This window comes from Perna viridis, chromosome 5 (assembly GCF_037379345.1).
Source record: "Perna viridis isolate PV_CMFRI_1.1 ecotype Kerala chromosome 5, ASM3737934v1, whole genome shotgun sequence".
Classification (NCBI taxonomy): domain Eukaryota; kingdom Metazoa; phylum Mollusca; class Bivalvia; order Mytilida; family Mytilidae; genus Perna; species Perna viridis.
Window position 1 is genome coordinate 5,985,819 of NC_142449.1, and position 19,002 is coordinate 6,004,820.

General features: G+C 34.3%; 1 protein-coding gene across 1 annotated transcript; it reads right to left on the reverse strand.

Moving 5' to 3' along the window:
* Window positions 1–2,873: 2,873 nt before the first annotated feature.
* On the reverse strand, window positions 2,874–18,315 carry LOC148615737 (zinc finger protein 341-like). The gene is made up of 12 exons (XM_088582274.1): window positions 18,224–18,315; window positions 13,980–14,060; window positions 13,578–13,756; window positions 13,059–13,199; window positions 12,368–12,623; window positions 10,185–10,459; window positions 9,867–9,989; window positions 9,395–9,523; window positions 6,010–6,209; window positions 5,409–5,569; window positions 4,965–5,165; window positions 2,874–4,308 (listed from the first exon to the last, which is right to left on the reverse strand). The coding sequence occupies exons 1-12, from the start codon at window positions 18,252–18,254 to the stop codon at window positions 3,125–3,127; spliced, it is 2,961 nt and encodes a 986-aa protein (XP_088438400.1). The 5' UTR covers window positions 18,255–18,315; the 3' UTR covers window positions 2,874–3,124.
* Between the last annotated feature and the right edge of the window lie 687 nt (window positions 18,316–19,002).

The window sequence follows — 19,002 nt, forward strand, 5'->3', positions numbered from 1 at the left end:
AATTTCGCCGAGGCGAGCGAGGCGAAAAATTTTTTGAGGTTAAATTTTTGAAATATTTTTCTAAAGTGGGGGCAATGTAGAGATCTTTTATGGTAAAATTAGGTAGAAATTAAAGTTTCAACCTGAAACCTCCTAAATCTACCCCTGACAACCAATGCTTTGCAAATTTTAGGGGGGGGGCACTCCCGCCATGCCCCACCTGAATCTGCCCCTGCAAACTTGGTACTCCTTCGTAAAATTTTTATTGGAGAAATTAGAGCTATCGGAATCTTAGGGAACTGGTCAATCATTGTAAGATTGTGTTTAGATCTACCCTTGCATACATATGGGGGTGCACAAGCATTTTTCATGTAGGAAGGCGCTTTACTCCAATGAGACAGTATTCAGACTTCAAGCCAAATGGACCTCCTGATTCCTATCTGCTCTACAGACGTAGCAACTATCAATTATAAAGTCACAGCGAAGAACCAACTACACTGATATCGTTCATTTATTTGTTTGAAATTTTTATTCACGTGTTACAAGAACACCGTCTACTATACATGACAAATATGTTGTCGTGCCAGCAGACAAAGCCTAAAACATTTTTTTTGTCTTCAAAACGTATTACACTCAATGTTTATTATCAAATGTAGACGTACAAATAATAGCGGTGATAAGACATATACATGTACTGTCAATTCACGCTACAATGACGATAGTGGAAACCATAAATCTGAACTATTATCTTTTGGTCTCTCTACCAAAGACGATGATTGTGATTTACCGTCTATATATTGGATTGCTTAACTCCACAAGAATAAATACAAACAACGCTACATAACTGGATCGCAAAATGTACCAACAAACCTCTTTCAAAACTTTTTTAACTTCTATAATCACAGCTGTCAAAGAGGGTCTCCAGTCTTACCACAACACTTGTTGCTCCCGTAGTGGTATTAATTCAATGTGGATCATGAAAAATTCGAAAGATCTTCTGGAAACTCTCAATTCAAGATTATTATCAGAATATAATAGCATTAAAGCCTATGATTTTTCAACACTTGCCCCGTGCAGATCCGGGTGTCAAAAGAATAGGCCCGCAGCAGCGCTAAGCTTGTCGTATAAGGCGACTAAATAGTGCTCAGAAACCTAGCCGGGGGCTAGGCGCTCTGCCTACAGAGCAACTGGGATGTGTGCCCCAGGTGGTGGAATGGGGTACCCCTAGTGTGTTACATGCTAGGGTTGTCAGGCTATAGTACGGAAAACCTGACCGCAAACCATAGTGATGCACCGTGTTGGGAAAGATGCCACGTTCCTCGCACGTTAAAGAACCCTGCTGTGGTATTCGATAGGAGTAGGAACCTTTGCGCTCCGCCACAGGAGGCTAAATTGCCCTACCTCTTCCATACTCCCTTTTTCCAGTGGCAATCCAGATTTGTCGACCCTAATGTCCTTGTGACCCATCCTTTTTTTTTCATTTCATGTTCATTTTATCATCCATTTCATGTTCATTGTCTGAATATAGCTGAAATATTGCTGCTCGGACGTTAAACCCCAACAAACAAACAAACAAACAAATTTTCAACACTTAATACTTCTATTCCCCATACTCAGTTAAAATCCCGACTAAAAACATTAAACATCTTAGATACAAATGTGTAGTTCTAGGTAGAGATTCCTCATACTTTGTAAAAAAATAATTCCTAATCACCTTCCAAATATACCGAACATGTTTTCAAAATGCTGGAATTTTTTATCGACAACATATTTGTCTAGTGTGGTGGTTGCGTTTTTCAACAAAAGTCGGCATTCCTTTAATCTGTTTCCGTTTTATAGATGACGTATCAGCGTTAAATAATCCTAGTTTCAGGGATTTGATACATCACATCTGCCCCAAAGAACTTGAGATAAATGATACTACAGACACTGTAAAGTCAATCTCATATCTTGACCTACACTGAGAGATCGATGGTAAAGGGAAACTATGGACTAAACTATACGACGACATGACTTTTCATTCAATATTGTCAACTTCCCTTTCACTGTGGCAATATCCCTTCAGCACCTGCGTATGAAGCTTTCATATCACAACATACTTTATGCCAGAGCTTGCCGTAACTACGTAGACTTTTTGTATCGTGCTTGACTTCTTACATTTAGGCATCTGGAATAGGGTTATGTTGCTACAAGATTGGTCATCACTACAGAAGTTTTAATTTATGGTCATAACGAACTCGTGGATCGTTACAGTGTATCCATCTGCACCATGAAAACTGATTTGTTCAATGTGTCAAAGTTTTCCTCTTTTCCTTCGTCCACCCCAGACTTTACTTTTTATAAGCAACTTGGCGGGTGTTTCTAGAAAAGCAGAGGATGCTTACCCTACTGTAGCACCTGGTCCATGCTCCCAGTTTTTAGTGGAGTCCGAGTTGCTCATTCACTTTTGTTTCTTTGTATGTATTGCTTTAGTTATTTTACGTTCTTTGTTAAGTTTGTCTGTTTTCCATATCTGGTCTTTGTCCCTGGATAATATTCTTTTAATTTCCACTTGAATCCTGTTTCCCTTGATTACTTTCAGTGAGTCTTCTTAACTTCTATCAGTGGTATTAACTTGTCTTGCTTTTTCTGACATTGTCTTTATAACATGATACCTGAAACTAATTCGAATTCTTCCAATATATTAAAAGATATCAAGTCATGCCTAACCAAAATGACTACAATGCAACTTGCACAAGCAATGCTTAACTATTGTCGGGTTGCTTCAATTTAAAAACAGCTTCACTGTAATGGTATCATAAATCCTATCCAGAAGGTAATTAGGCCTATAGTGATCAAAGGAGAATCATTTATATTTTTTGAGCTTTAAGTATTCCAGCAAAACAAGATTTCAATTAAATGCACAATTTTAATATAACATTCCTCTGGAAGATATATGTATAGTCATATACCATCATCAAAGAAGTTTAAAACCAGTTTCATTATTACATCTACTGATTTTACTTCACAAGCCATAACAAATGATTAAGTATAAGATTAATTAGAAATCATAGAAGTTGTTTCCATGAAGATTAAAGAGATTTCCATAACAATATACATGTACAAAACCTGAATCAACAACCATCTGAAAAATAAATAACCAGATCTATTGCTGTGCTGATTGTAAAATTTCAGCATGAGCTTTCAAAATGCTTTCAGTCCCCTGTAACACAGGGTCCCCCTCTGTGCCCCCAAAGTCATCAAGTTGATTGACATATGATGACTGAACATCATGTGCAGTTGTAGAAGTTCCAACACTTGTTTCCACCAAAGGGTCAGTATCATCTAATGGCAGAGAAACTTGTACAGGTACCAGTTCCTCTACAGATATACATGGGTTAGATACAATAGAACCATGTCCACCCATACCTCCCATGGCTGTGACTTGTAATGGCAGGGCATCACCATCTCCGGCCCCTTCTACTGAGGCTACTTGGACTGGCAGGATAGCACCAGGCTGTGTTTCTATAATAGTAATAGGCAGTGAAGGAGGGAGAGCAGTTGATGTTTGAAAAGTATGGGTATATAGGTCAGATTGTCCAGAATGAGGATTCTGAATGTGTACAGTCACATACTGCTGACTTAGTAAATTCTCAGGAGGAATTACTTTAACACAGAAATCTTGTTTATCAACCATGTCACTTTCAGACAGTCTATTTGATTGGCTGATAGTTGGTTGTGGTAGATCATTAGACGAATCTTGCTCTTGCAGTGCATTAGAATGTTCAATGTCCTGTAAGTCTTCTTGTAGCTCTGATCCCCCATGAACAGTGGCACCCTCTGTTTTCATATTTTTAATTAAATTCTGATCTGTTTTGTCTAAGTTGTCTATTTTTCCATTATTATCAGGAGTTTCACTCCCATTTTGATGTCCTTCAACCTCCTCCTGTTCAACTGATCCCTTCCTAGTTGTAGTTCTACCTCTCCTCCTCCTTGAGTTAACCTCTGCTGCCTTACCAATTGTTTCCTTAGTAACAGTGATCATCCTCTTTCTTGGTCGACCTACTTTTCTCCTACATGTATTTCTAGGACGATAAACATATATTCTAGTCTGACCAGGCTTTAATGGCTGACATTTATGTTCCTTGAATGTCTTCGGTCGCCAGAATCCTTTGCCACAAGTTTCACATTTGAATTTATAATCAGCATCATGACCTCTTTCATGTTCTCGGAGATGTGGCCTTCGACTAAATGTCTTTCCACAGGCTTTGCATTCATAAGGTCGGACACCACTATGGGTTATAATGTGGGCCTTTAACTTGTCAGCTCTGTTGAACTCCTTATCACATCCTAAAATTAAATATCATAACTCTTTGTGTTTTGCTTATTGCATTGAAGTTCATATATTTCCTAAGAAAACTAAATAGATTTTTTCATCTAGATTCTAATGTTTGAACTTATTCATCAGAACGTCTCCCTTTCAGACAACACATATCAGCAATTCTCAGGTATATGTGCACAAAAATTTCGGAGTGAAGACTTATCACATTACTAATCAGATAATCATTGTAGTGACATGACTGAAAGTTTGATAATTTTCTGTTTACTAACTCTATTTCCTAAACATCATTAATGCATGCTCTGTAATATATTCCAAAAAGTCACTTAAATTAGCATAAGAAAAGATTTAGTCTAAAATAGTTTTACCAAACATGACATGAGCAACTTAGCAGGTGTTTCTTTCCAGAAACAGAAATAGCTTACTCTAAATGTGACCCTGGTTCAATATCCTATTTTATATTGAGGGAGTCTGGGTTTATAAAAATTTTCTGTGTTTTGTCTTATAGTTCCTAAAAGTACTTAGTACTATATGTAGTTATATGTTGGCCCTGTTGCCATTTTCTATGTCGGTCATAGGAAGACCAACTCTATCTCTTTTACTATCATTATTGTATGTGCTGTATTGAAGTTTTTTTTTTATAAAACCAGGCAATATTGTAACCAACCTGTTATACTTTTGAATGGACATCTGAATCTCTTGGTAGTTTCATGAATGGTCATGTGACGTTTAAGTTTGTCCTTCCTGTTGAAAGAGTTATTGCAAATAGAACAAGAGAAAGGTTTCTCTCCTGTGTGAATCAATAGGTGGATCTTCAGGTAATGTTCAGCCTTAAACTTCTTCTGACAAATATTACACTGGAACTGCCCTGAAAAGTACACATACATGAAAATATGAATCAAATGCTTTAACTAAGCGAAAATACAGTGGAATGTATTGGTGTCAGTGGCAAGGCAGTCTTGTTAGCATATCAAATGAGGAATATTGCAAGTGCCTCTTTCAAATTGATTTACAGTCTTCCAGAAGTGGCTTACAGACATCAGACTGAATTGACCAAATTTTTGAGATTTTGATTGTACCTATTACACAGATACATGCAGTTTCTTCCTACCTTCAGATCCATGAGAAGGTAGATGTCTTCTTAGGTATCTCTCACAGGTAAACACTTTATCACAATAAGGACAATTATGTTGATGTGATGAAGTCTGTAGATGGTGCTCTAATGCTTCTGGTGATGAATACTTGTTCATACACTTAGTACACTGGAAATGTCTGAAAATTATATGTAATTCACTTGTAAGCTATCCACTTAATTTTTTTTTCATAATTCTGATAGCCATCTTACATGAACACAACAATGAATTACCATCTCTGCCAATTAATGTTACTTAACTTTGGGGTAATTTCTGGTAAAACAATTAATATTTCATTCTCTTTACATGAGGACTGGAAACACCATGACCATGCCTACATAACCATAACCCATAATTTCCACTAGACTCTGTACATGAAAATCTTTTTATTGAATCATATCCTCTTGCAAGCATTTATAATTGTCTTACTTACATGTAAATAACATCAACAGATCATACCCAACCTTAACGCAAGTTTTCATAAAAATTAATTAAACATGGTACACTGACAGACACACAGATAGACAGACAGTCAGACAGAAACAGTGATTTTTTAAATTTAATAACGAATATACCAACCTAGCACCAGGTTTAACAGGGTGGTTTGGGTACAGGGAATGTGTATACTGGTGAACACCAAGTTCGTACAGTGACTGGAAGAATTTATTACAAAGGTGACATCTATACTGCATTTCATTCTCATGGGTTTTAACATGCTGCAGAAATGCATCAAGATCTTTAAAGCTAGAAGTACAGTCTTTCTGTACACATTTGTAAACCTGCAATGATAAAGAAAAGAAAACACATATAAACTAAAAAATCACTGAAATATCTTTAATATCACAAATAATGAGGATAACTCTTGCAATAAAATAAAATTTGAAGATAAAGATGACCTATTTTTCTATAAAAAAAAAATCTAACAGTTTGTGTCTGGTTAAAATAAAACTAATATTCAACACCCTTTTTCTTCTTATCTTGCTTAACACAACACAAGACAAAGCCCTGAACAATGCTGAAAAACACTCAAGTCTAACCGCCATGATTTCTACAATTTTTGTCCAAACATAAATTCCTGAAACATGCACATCTCCATATGATAATCTAACACTCCATTGAGTTGCATTACAATCCTGCAAGTCGTTAAGAAAGAATTGTGGATAACACATTAGACCAAGTTTTGCTGAAAATGCCTAAGTTCCAAGAGCCATAATTTCCACAATGTTTGTCCTTTCACAAATTCCTGACAATATGCACATCTCCATATGGTAATCTAACACCCCATTAAGTTTCATAACAATCCTGTAAGTCATTAAGGAGTTGAGGACTATGCATCAGACCATGTTATGCTGAAAAACGTCATAAGTTTTTAAGTTCAACAGCCATCATTTCTACAATTTTGTTCTAACATTAATTCCTGACAGAATGCACATCTCCATTTGGTTACATTACATCCCACAAAGTTTCATAACAATGCTGCAAGCTGCTTAGAAAATAGTTTGGACAGATGGACACAGTAAACCTATAAACCCCAAACAAATTTTAGGTATAAATTATGCAGATGTTTCTATAAAAGAAAAGAATTTAAGCCTCCTGTTAATCTGTTCAATTATACCATTTGTTTATGGTTTTCATCAGAGCAGCTTGTTTAATCATTGTATTCGCTCTTTTGTGGGAATGTGTTTGTCATTCGGATATGAATGATTTAATCTTGCTATTGTTCTTTGTCCATTTGTTTTTCAATTTCATTCAAATTATTTATTCAAGAATTGAAAATTTCATTTTTGATTTTTCATCAGCAATTAAAAGAGTTGACCAGAGCCCATTTTTAATAAAGTACTTCATGTAAAAAATGTGTGAGTAGATGCCAATAAAACAACTAAAACAAAACATTCTATTCCTATAATTACATTTGATATCTTACTCTAACTTTATTTCTATTTTATTGTTTTGTAATACATAGAAAAAAAGGCAATACACAGGGATCAATAGAAGTAGTCGACTTAAATTTGGGTGTGGCTTACACTAATGGCTAGAATTCATCAAACATCATCTATAAAGCCACATCCAATGAGATTAGCATATTATAATGAAATGCACAATAAATGTAAAATATTTTGATATTATATGATTGTTACATATTATCTTGAAGGGCAGAACATAGTGATATATTGCCATATATGACATGTTGCCATTTTATCTATGTTTGTATTGCTGCATTGTGTGTACTAAATACTGTAATTCTTGCATGTCATATATGTAAGAAATTTTGTTATTTATGTCGGTTTCAAAACCTCATTAGAGATTGTGTTGGAATGTTTTATATGTATCCACTTTCAATACAGCTTTTGAACTTTAACAATATATTACTCAGATAACCAGAGAAATCAATCATGAGGTGTCATCCCAGTTGTCCCACATTTGATAATTACAGGTAAAAATGTGTGGGACAAGTGGGAATTGTGTACATGTTAATTAGTTGTTTTCACACCCTTATTACAATAGGTAATTATGTATAGTCTTTTTCTGGATATTATCTAATTGTATTATGTAGTATCTATAGATAAATTGTTCCTGAAGTATATTTATTGCTATAAAATATGTAACTTATTATAAAATAAAATAGATCTTTTCCAATCCTTTGTACTGATGCCTGGTAAGAGAGGGAGATATTCCATGTGGATAGTTTGAATGCATTTTGAACTGTGCTTTTTGATGATGCTTTTTCCATATTAATATTTTTCTCCTTGGGTGATAATTGAAATAACAATAATTTTTTCTAATATTTATTAATTGCTTTATGATATATTTCAATATTTATGAAAATAACAAGATTCACAAAAATTAACAGAGAATGATAATAATGCACTATTACAATATAAAACAAACAGTAAAATGTTCATACACTTCTACCCAAGGTGAATAAGCTGAGATGCTGCATCAGCATAATTGATAACTGTGATTTCCCCGTTGCGTAGTCTTTGTTTGAGTAGTTGCAGTCTGTTGTCAATATTTCTGTATTTGCGGCGCTTTCTTGTTGGTAGTCTCCCTGCTCTAATTTGGATGATATTTACTTCATTGGCTGACTGGATCTGCTTGAGATGAGTAATAATTGTGTAGATGTTCGGATGTGCCTGCTGTATTTGTTTCTTAATCTTGGAATGCCATCCCTCTAAGTGGTTGGTTGTTCTGGATTCATCATGGTCAAAGTGGTTCCAGATTTGCTGATCAGACTCTACCCACTGCTGCCTCTAACTTAAATGGCTCTGCTCTGTGGTTGTGTTGAATGTTGTAACCTACTGGTATGTTGTTTAAGGTTCTTATAGTAGCTGGGCATGTTCTGACAGCACACCGCCAGTAAACCCTTTCTTCAAGACGATTCTTTACCTGGAAACGGTAATTGTTGTGAACAAGACTTTGTCCACCTCTACTGTTCTCTATGAATTCTATGTTTAGCTGTGCATTAGCCATTGTGACTTTGATTCAAGTTGACATTTTTACTTTATATACCTCTTTTGAGATGTGTTCACATTGATTTCAACAAGCTGAAGTGGCATGTTGCTCATAAGCAAGCCCACTTAGAAAGAAATTGATTAGCCAATTAATGTGGTCAGTTATTAAAAGTTATTATATGACTGCTGGTTTAATTAGTTAAAATAATTAACTTCACTTATTATTTTTATTATTATTTTTTTTTTTAATTCCAATCAAAAATATGTATCTCCATGTATATGACTAGATGGTGATAGTGGAGTACTAGAAAAAGACTATAACTTTGTCAAAACACTAATTAATTATTTGTTGTTATAAGAATGTTGGACAACTGGGAATATAGTTTTTTTTCAAATGTGGGACAAATGGGAATAAACCAATCATGATTGATTACATAAAATCATTGAAGTAATCAATTATTTTAAGTAGTTACTTTAATCAGTAATTAAGCCAATCTCTGATTATATCCTACCTGTTCATTTTTGTGCACAACCATATGTGTTTTCAACTGAAAGTAGCTTTTGAACTTTTCATTGCAGTACTGACAAATGTAGGAATTATCTACCATTAAAACTTTTTTCTTTTCTGCTTCTTTTGAGCTCTGCAACAATTCATATTGCAAATTAAATATAATTACTACATAACAAAGCATCAATAGCATTTTTTTTCTCAATTATTTAATTTATAATAAAAAAGTAAAAATAAAAAAGCAGGTAAATAGCTAACAAATTCTTGCATTTGTTTCTTTTTTCAACTGGTTGAAAATCTTGCTTTTATATACGTATAATGCACTTTTTACGATTCTGAAAACTTCCAAATATGCAAAGGAGGAATAGCTCTAAATTTTGGAGGGATAAAAGATCACAATGTTAACATCAATGTAGCAAAAAAACTTATATGATTTTGCTTAAATGTATAGATATAACTTAGGTATATTTACATACATCATTTGAATCACCTTCTACCTCTGGAACTGCTTCATTAGTTTCACTAACTGTTACCTCCAGCTGCTGTACCCTTGGTGTGCTTTGTTCTGGCAGAGTAGAACTATGTCCAGTTGGCCAAACCTAAAAATATCAATATTTATATCACGAAAACAAATACTATCAGAAACTACTATCATAAAAGCAGAACATTCCACTGAAATATTTTAATGATACAAGTATGGTGCAGCCTATTAAGTTTAAATTTGATACTCCTCTGATAATAATTGTTACTACAAGATGAAATACATATTGTAAATATCTATACATCTATACTACCTTGTGTGTAGACATGTGTTTCTTCACATTAGATTTCTGAGCAAAAGCTCTGCCACATACAATACACTGGAAAGGCTTTTCTCCTGTATGGGCTCTTATGTGCTGTTGTAAATCAAAGTTTTTAGCAAAGGCTTTGTCACAATACTGACATCGTAGCTTTTTCTTGTCTCCTGGTTCTCCTGATTCTCCTGGTTTCCCTCGTCTAGCTCTAATACTGTTTGGATCTTCTCCAGCAGCTACATTGTTCACAAGACTAGCTTGTGCTGATTTTCGTCCTAAATAAGAATTTAGCATCAAGATGAAAATGAAGGACAATTCTGTGTTGTATAGTTTAAAGAATGTGTCCTTGAATCCCAAGATAGAAGTACATGCACATTTTTATGGAAATCATTAAGCTTATTTTGGATAAACTTTTGTAACTACATAAGATAGAATAGTTAATAAAGAGACATTTAGGCAAAAATGAGTAGATACATTTTAAAAATTGTAATTTGGGTTCAAATTGACTGAAAAAAAAACCTATAAAATTAAAACGTTGTTCTGCTAGGTATACCCCAACTCCTACAGGAAATTGATATCGACTTCGATTCATCCAACTCGGGTTACTCAGGTTATTTTTTTTGTTTCATTGCCTGTGTGTCAAGAGCGTAGCAATCAAATTAAAAAAACCAGAGTTACTCGAGGTCTGTTGTTTACCATAACAAAATGGACAAATTCACTATAATAAAACCATATTTTTAGTGATGAAGAAATAATGGTGATTCAAAATATAATAGATGCAAATCAAATTTTAATTCAGTTATTGACAACTTTGTTGCCCAGGGAGCATGTTCTAAGCATTCAAAACTTTGTCAAGGAAACTGTTCCTAGGTTTTCGAGTAAGGATTTTAGAAGTCATTTCTGTATTGATTGGAGTATGTTTGAGATATGAGAGGTGGGAATTGCACCCTCATTTATTCTGGACTTCGAGATTCGATGATTTTGCCCCAGGAACCCACAACATCAAGATCAGACCCCATCCAACGACCTCTAGATATTGGGATTGGGCGATTTAAAGCTTGTGATTTCAGGAAAAACCCTAACGAGATTCGGGATCAACTATTTCTTTTTTTGGGGATACGGGATTCAAACATTTATTTCAGCGGTAGTTGGGGATTATGTATTTCATTTCTCAGGAGTTCAGGATAGCACCTCTCCTTTGCATCCTCATATTCATGGGAAATTAAGTGCAAAGGAGGTACACATGTGTAAATATAAGCAAAATTTACAATGAATGGGACATTGGTGAAAGACAATGGATACATTTGATGGAGTTTTCATGTGACTATTGTACTTAATCTTCTATTTCGTCACAGAAAATAGCTAAAATCATTAACAATGTATTTTCAAACATCACGTTTCTTTATTTGCCATCTTGTGGCTTAACTTTACTCGATCAAACCTGGTCAGGGGCAGGGTTGATATTGAGTTAACTCAAGAGTTGAAAAATGACTAACTTGAGTACTTTGGTTGCAACCTGAGTAACCCAAGTTGGACTAATTAAAGTAGGCCAATGAAAAGGTGGAGGAATGTGATCACACCATAGTACTTAAACCCTGCCACATTTTTTGCACCAGTCCCAAGTCAGGAATTTCTGGCCTCTGTATTTCTTATTATATAGGGACAACTCTTTCACTGTACCTGTGTATAATAATGTTTTGGGGCCAGCTGCAGCCTGCCCCGTGGTATTAGGATTTCCTCGTCATTCATTGAAAACCATTGGCCTTTTATCCCGGTGAGGTTGTTGTCTCTTAGAAATATACACTATACCTAGTCTTGTTATATGCCCCATCTATATAAAGCTACACACCAACTTTGCAATCAATTCAATTTCATCCATTGGAAGCCAAGATTTTTGTGAAGAAAATTTTCTCTCCATCATTCCATTAAGTGAAAAAGTACTCACAAGTGGAAGTTGATATCAGACAGCATCCAACATTGCTTACAACATATGCCCCATATATATATATGCAGCCACACAACTAATCAATCCATCAATTGGTAGCCAAGATAATTGCAAGGAAATTCGGGCAAACTGACTGACAGTCAAGGTGATTCCAATGTACCACCCACATGTTTAGTGTTATAAATTTATAGTTATTTTTTTAAGATTCATATCACAAGATATAGAAATGTTTCAAAACCTGCTTTTGTTGGGCTAGGTTTAGCCACAGTTGGAGCAATGGTTTTTTCTGGCAGAGCAGCAGTGAACATGACATTCTGTAAAGGAACCTGATTGGCAGTCACTGTACTGGTAAATGCAGATCCTCCTGTCGGCAGGGTAGCGACTGAACTGCCTGTATTCAGTATGGTTACATTGGACGTCCTGCTTAGGTTTGGATTATAGGGTGTAACTTGTGATAGTAAAGGTCCACTGGCCTGTAGTGCTGCACCTTGTTGCTGAAAAATATCAAGTTTCATTTCACAATAGCTAAAGCAGGTCGCTCTTTTCAAAATTCAGCTTATATTTTAAAAAGACACTAAAAATATGCTTAATTGTCCAAAGTAAAAAATACTAGTATGCATAGTACTTCTGTTAATGACCCAATTTAAAAATCCCTTACACAAAAATGTGTATTTCCTTAATCCATACTTAAAATATGATTTATAACTAATTTTAATGAAATCAAGTCTATCATTGATAAAATATTTTAACTTGTCGTAGTATGTGTGTTAGGTGGGGACAAGGCCAAACAGATCAGCTGAAACTCCAAGTAATCAATGTATAGACGAGTCTCAAGGACTGACACATGCTCATTTGTATAATCATCCAACATCAAATCTAAATGTGTATCACAGACAGTTCACCATGTTTTTCATAAAAATTAAACTCACCAGTTGTAAGGTAGATGCCCCAAGAGTCTGATCGACACTGGCAAAAGACATAAGCTCATCAGTAAGGACCATATTCTGTGTCAATGGTGATGGAGGCACTGTTGTGTATGCAGGTAAGGAAACAGCTTGAAGAGAAGGTGCCTGTGAGGTAAGTATAAGACTACAAGTATGAGATACATAACACTGCAGTTATATTTGGAAATAATTGTTTTATGCACAAATTTTGTCATAACTGTTGCTGTGTAAGAATATTATACATGCTCTATCATTAGTGGACAGGGGTTTGAACTACTACATTCATTTTCCACTCTGTGCATATGACACATTTATTTTTTTACATGTGGTAATATTCACTGTATTCGCTGTAGTGACTCAACCCTGTGTGGGTCCAAAAGTGGTAAATAAGAGTATTGCAATGTTACATTGTAACGTTGCCCATGGTACCCAAATAGTTTTATCTTATCAGTTACAGAGACTTATCAAAGCATATCATTAAGTAGATTTATCATTTAATGTTACCTGCATGATTTGTGGAGTCCTATTGACAGTCTGTAGAAGTGGACTCTGGTTGATGATATTCTGTGAAGCACTGATCTGTCTTTGGGGAACACATCTTGACTGTTTGTGGTTTATGAATCCTCCTAGGGTTGTAAATTGTCTTTTGCATTTTCCACATTGGAAAACATCCTCTTCTTCACCTGTTAACACATACAGATTGCTTCATGTTTATGTATTACACATTCAAACATACTAACCAGATTACTAACTAGTGAAAATTTTATATATTTAGCTTGCAGTTTATTATAAGGCTTAAAACTGTTTTTCAAGAATTAATCAATGTGTAAAATCAGACCATTCACTCACAAAATAAATAAAAGTCTGAATGAATTTTATGCTAAAACATTTACATAGAGATTTTACCTGTGCCAGGTATTGGTTCTGGTAAAGCTTGAGATTCCAATAAAGATTGCACTGCTACAGCTGTCTGGCTGTCCATACCCACTGTAATGGAAAATTTGTTTTTTTCAGTATTCTAATGAATACAGGATTTTTCTATGCTGTATACAAAAAAAAAGAGTCCATACAAGTAGCCATGATAGCTCAGATGACTTTAATACAAATTCTTCACACTGCCATTTTTTTGCCAGTCACCTTCCTTATTTCTCATAGGTCTATACACAAAGTAATTTTGTACAGTGACTAGCTTACAGCCAAGAGCATACAAATGTATTAAATCTGTCATCAGCTTTCTCAAGCACTATTTTGTCTTACACAAAACACAACTATAAATCAAAAGATTAAAGAAGGACAATAGACAACACTTGATTCTTTCTACTTTCTTATGTTTCCCTGTTAATCGAATTTTAAAAAAATTCCATGAAGGGGTATAAAAAAAATTTTAAGCTTTAGAAATACAAAATGTAAAAGTACATGTAATTAAGGGACAGACCCAGTGGCAGCAGCAATACTTTCAATGCCCCTAACTACTATATACAGAGAAGCACAACAAACTTAGGGAAAAAATGCCTTAAATTTGCCTATCAGTAAATGAAACAAACTCTGATCTGATTATAATCAAAGTGCTGATAGCACTGGCAGTTTTTGATTCTTGTGAAAACTATAGCATGAACAAAATTTCAAAGATTATATGATGTTAAATAAAATTGTAATCATAATTGCATTTTAAATACTATTAAGAACTTCCTTTTTAATATGTATAAACTGGAAGTCAATCTACTACTGATCCAACATCACACACATTTACATATTTTTTTCATTTCACCTTTTCCCCCAATTTTAAATCTACCACAAAGTTAATTTGTATTTACGTTCAAAAGCTATATTAACAGAGTATTTATCCTACATAACAATTATACAACAATAAAACCAATATCAGCTTAAGAAAACACATTTCCTTAACACAAGACTTTCAAAAACTAGACACTTTTATCAATTTGAATTTCCGCTAATTTTAATTGGTTAAAATCACTTTTCTTCACTCAGAACACCTCAGCCTTTCTATTTATACAAAAGAAAAACCTTGGAGGCACAAGGCAGATGATCTGTCAAGAATATGACCGATCTGATTCTAAAATTGTTGTTCTTTGTTTCCAGTGCTATCCAACTAAAATTTTTACTACTTCGATTCGTGTATGACTACAAATCCTGTAATTTTTTCAAGAAGAAATTCTCCTTACAGCATCCGAGGTTATTTTTTAGTCTAGCGGAAATGAAGTAGTTCCGATTGCTCTTCACTTCCTGTTTGTAAATGGTAAAATATTAATGATAGGATGGATAATTTGACTTATAAGTGTGTTAAAATGAAAATATTTAACATTGTCATTTTAACTAAATTTGCACAAGCACAAGTATATACATCTAAATCATAAACACCCATTTAACCCCCTCAGAAAAACAAGCCTCACTTATTACATAGTAATAGTAACCCTTAAACAAGAGGCTCCCAGGAGCCTGAATCACTCACCTGGTTGAATTTTGCCTTTCAAAGGCAATAAATTAAACAAGAAATTGTCTAACAATTTGGACTCAAGAAGTCTTTGGTAGGACTTATTATAAGATCTTTTCAACAAATGAAAGTTTCTTTCAATCTATCATAGTTTTCAAGATAATGACTGAAAACTGTTAAAAACAAGAGGCTCTCAGGAGCCTGAATTGCTCACTGGTTGCATTTTGCCTTTCAAGGCAATAAATTTAACATGAAGTTGTCAAACTATTTTGACTCAAGAAGTCTTTGGTAGGACTTATCATCATTTCAATAATTGAAAGTTTCGTTTAATCAATCATAGTTTTCAAGATATTAGCTGAAAACTGTGAAAAAAAAATATAAAGACATCAGTTTTTCCCTTTCAAGTGAAAAACTCTTACAAGGAGTCGTCTGACAACTTTGATCCCTGAAGACTTTTGTAGTCCTCATAATAAGGATCATTTAACTCCATGTCAGATTTAGCTAAACCTAACGATTTTGGAGATATATGTGAAAAACTACCGTCTGACCCCTATGTTCTATTTTTAGTAAAGGCGGCCATATTTTTCGACAGATCAAAAATCATGAATTCTATGCACGATACCCCAAGGAACATTCATACCAAGTTTAGTTCCAATTGGTCAGGTGGTGTCAAAGTAAAAGATTTTTGAAAGAAATAACATTCAAAATAGCAAAAAACCTCGAAAAAGGGCAATAACTCCAACTTGGCTTAACATATCATCATGAAAATTTGACCTCAGATAGCTCTCATCATGCTGAATACTTTTACCCCTTCAGAATTTGGCTAAACCTAACGGTTTTGGAGATACATGCAAAAAACTACTGTCTGACCCATATGTTCTATTTTTGGTAATGGTGGCCATGTTTTTTGACGGATTAAAAATCCCCACATCAGTTCTATGCAGGATACACCCAGTGTTCTAGAAACTGAGGCTTCCTTGGGAAAAATCCACATAAAATCAACTTTCCCACAGTCAATGACTGCTTTCCTAACAAAAACAAATCCTTACAGCACATGAAGTTTTCAACTTGCCACGGGAAAGTGTAACTAAGTACCTTACTTTCCCTAACCCAAATTTCACTTGCCCCAGGTAACTGGAAATAGGAATCCTAGAACACTGACACCAGGGAACATTTGTACCCAGTTTGGTTTCAATTGATCAAATAATGTCAGAGGATAAGATTTTTTAAAGAAATAACATTAAAAATAGCAAAAATCGTTGAAAAAGGGCAATAACTCCATCATGGCTTAACAGATAAAAACTAAAATTTGACCAGAGATAGATGTCATCATGCTGAACACTTTTATCCAGTCAGAATTTACCTAAACCTAAGAGTTTAGGAGATATATGTGAAAAACTACTGTCTGACCCTTATGTTCTATTTTTAGTAATGATGGCCATGTTTTTCAATGAATCAAAAATCCCCACTTCAATTCTATGCAGGATACCCCGAAGAACATTCATACCAAGTTTGGTTTCAATTGGTCAAGTAGTGTCAGAGGAGAAGATTTTTGAAAGACGTAACATTAAAAATAGCAAAAATCATTGAAAAAAGGCAATAACTCCCACATGGCTTAACGAATTACAACCAAAATTTGACCAGAGATAGATCTCATCATGCTGAACACTTATATCCTATGTCAGAATTTAGCTTAACCTAACCGTATAGGAGATATATGTAAAAAAAACTACTGTCTGACTCCTATGTTCTATTTTTAGTAACGGTGGACATGTTTTTCAACAAATCAAAAATCCCCACATCAGTTCCATGCAGGATACCCCAAGGAACATTCATACCAAGTTTGGTTCTAATTAGCCAAGTATTTTCAGAGGAGAAGAGTTTTGTATATTTGTTAACGACGACAACGATGGACGCCAAGTGATGGCAATAGCTCACATGGCCTTTGGTCAGCTAAGCTCAAAACCTTATTTATAATGTGAATTGAAAAATTTTCTGTCAATACTACTGAGGGGTTTTTTAACGTCCATGACTACCCTGTCAAGTCTCGCACGTTAATAATTTCTGTCAAATACTGACAAGGGATATATACTAAGAATTCATATTACGTGTCCCTGTATTGACACTGGTTTTCTTTGCAGAGTTGTAGTGTCTGATCGAACTTTATTGCACTATGCATATATTTGTTAACTTTGCTTTGGATTTGATTACTTTTCCAAGAGATCTAACTTTATGATAGTATTTTAAGTTCTGTGTTCTCTTTTGTTAAGCGAATACAAGATATATATATATATATATATATATATATATATACATATTTTTTTTTCAACTGTTCAAAGCCGATTTGTTTTGTGCCGTTCCAACATAATGTTGCACACCCATTAAGGCCAGAATGGGCGGGTCCAATTTATGTCGGTTTTTCGCTTCGTTTGACGACATACAACAACAATGTTTGGCCACATAATGGAAATGATTTAAAGTGATCAACTGTTTAGTATCCTTACGTTGGTAAACAATAAATCTGACTTCAAAATATTTTTGAAAGTGCAAAAACGAAGAAAGACAAAATGGCGGAACTCCAGTAATGGAAGAGCAAGTTTGTAAGCATTAAAGCCTGTAATGGACGTGGAATAGGACCCGACTTCATAAATTTCATATCACCTACACCTAAATTATATATCAGAGCAATATATTATACCCGTAAAGGTTTCCAGGAACGCATGAGCCATATTTCATGGTAATAAAATTATGTACACTGATTTCAATATGCAAATTAAGCGGAAACGCTTTCAAGGGGAATAATTTCACTGTTTCCATCAAATGAATAAAAACGCGGGAATACTTTTAATAGGTTAAAAGGGTGTGCCTGAATTTCATGTGTAAAGTTAAAAAAAAAATCAGCAGTAGCCGGGGTTACTTTTTACTTGAAAATCTACATAATTAAGTAAAGGGGAAATATTGAAATATATTTTTTGTTTGTGGACATCCATGGTTGAGAAAACAAAAATTGTTACTCAAATTTGGAATAAGTTTTTTTTTCTTTTTGAAAAATAATTCGAGCCCACCCTTAGAATATAAATGGTCAGTGCCTTACTGGCAATTAAAATATTATGCATAATGATCCGACTGCACCAAATCTTAATTTTATGGCAAGCCATAGTGGACAAAAAGCCCTATTTTTTAATATGAAAAAAATGATTCTAATATTAAAAAAAGGATTTTTTAAAATTTAAAAACTTTTTTTTCAAAAGTACAGTACTTGTTCATTGGGACGCATTATACTTTCAACATATAAGCTAGGTGAACATCAAGGAAAACCAAATCATAATAATAAGAATAGGAAAAATATGTAGAAATTAACAGAATCTTAACTTTGACACTCGACAGGTTCAGTTTGAAATGCACAAGTATAAATTTAAGCTTAACATATAAAACCCTTTTCAGATTTCATGCTTTAGTACTATTCATATAACATAC

Bases quoted from the DNA above. Each gene is read 5' to 3' on its own strand.
- LOC148615737 (XM_088582274.1), bottom strand. From the start codon at position 18,254: ATGGCTCATGCGTTCCTGGAAACCTTTACGG. The intron at 12,624-13,058 runs GTGAGTTTAATT...GATATTTTTCAG, and splicing joins GGGCATCTACCTTACAACTG to CAACAAGGTGCAGCACTACA. The intron at 5,166-5,408 runs GTAGGAAGAAAC...TGTACTTTTCAG, and splicing joins ACCTTCTCATGGATCTGAAG to GGCAGTTCCAGTGTAATATT.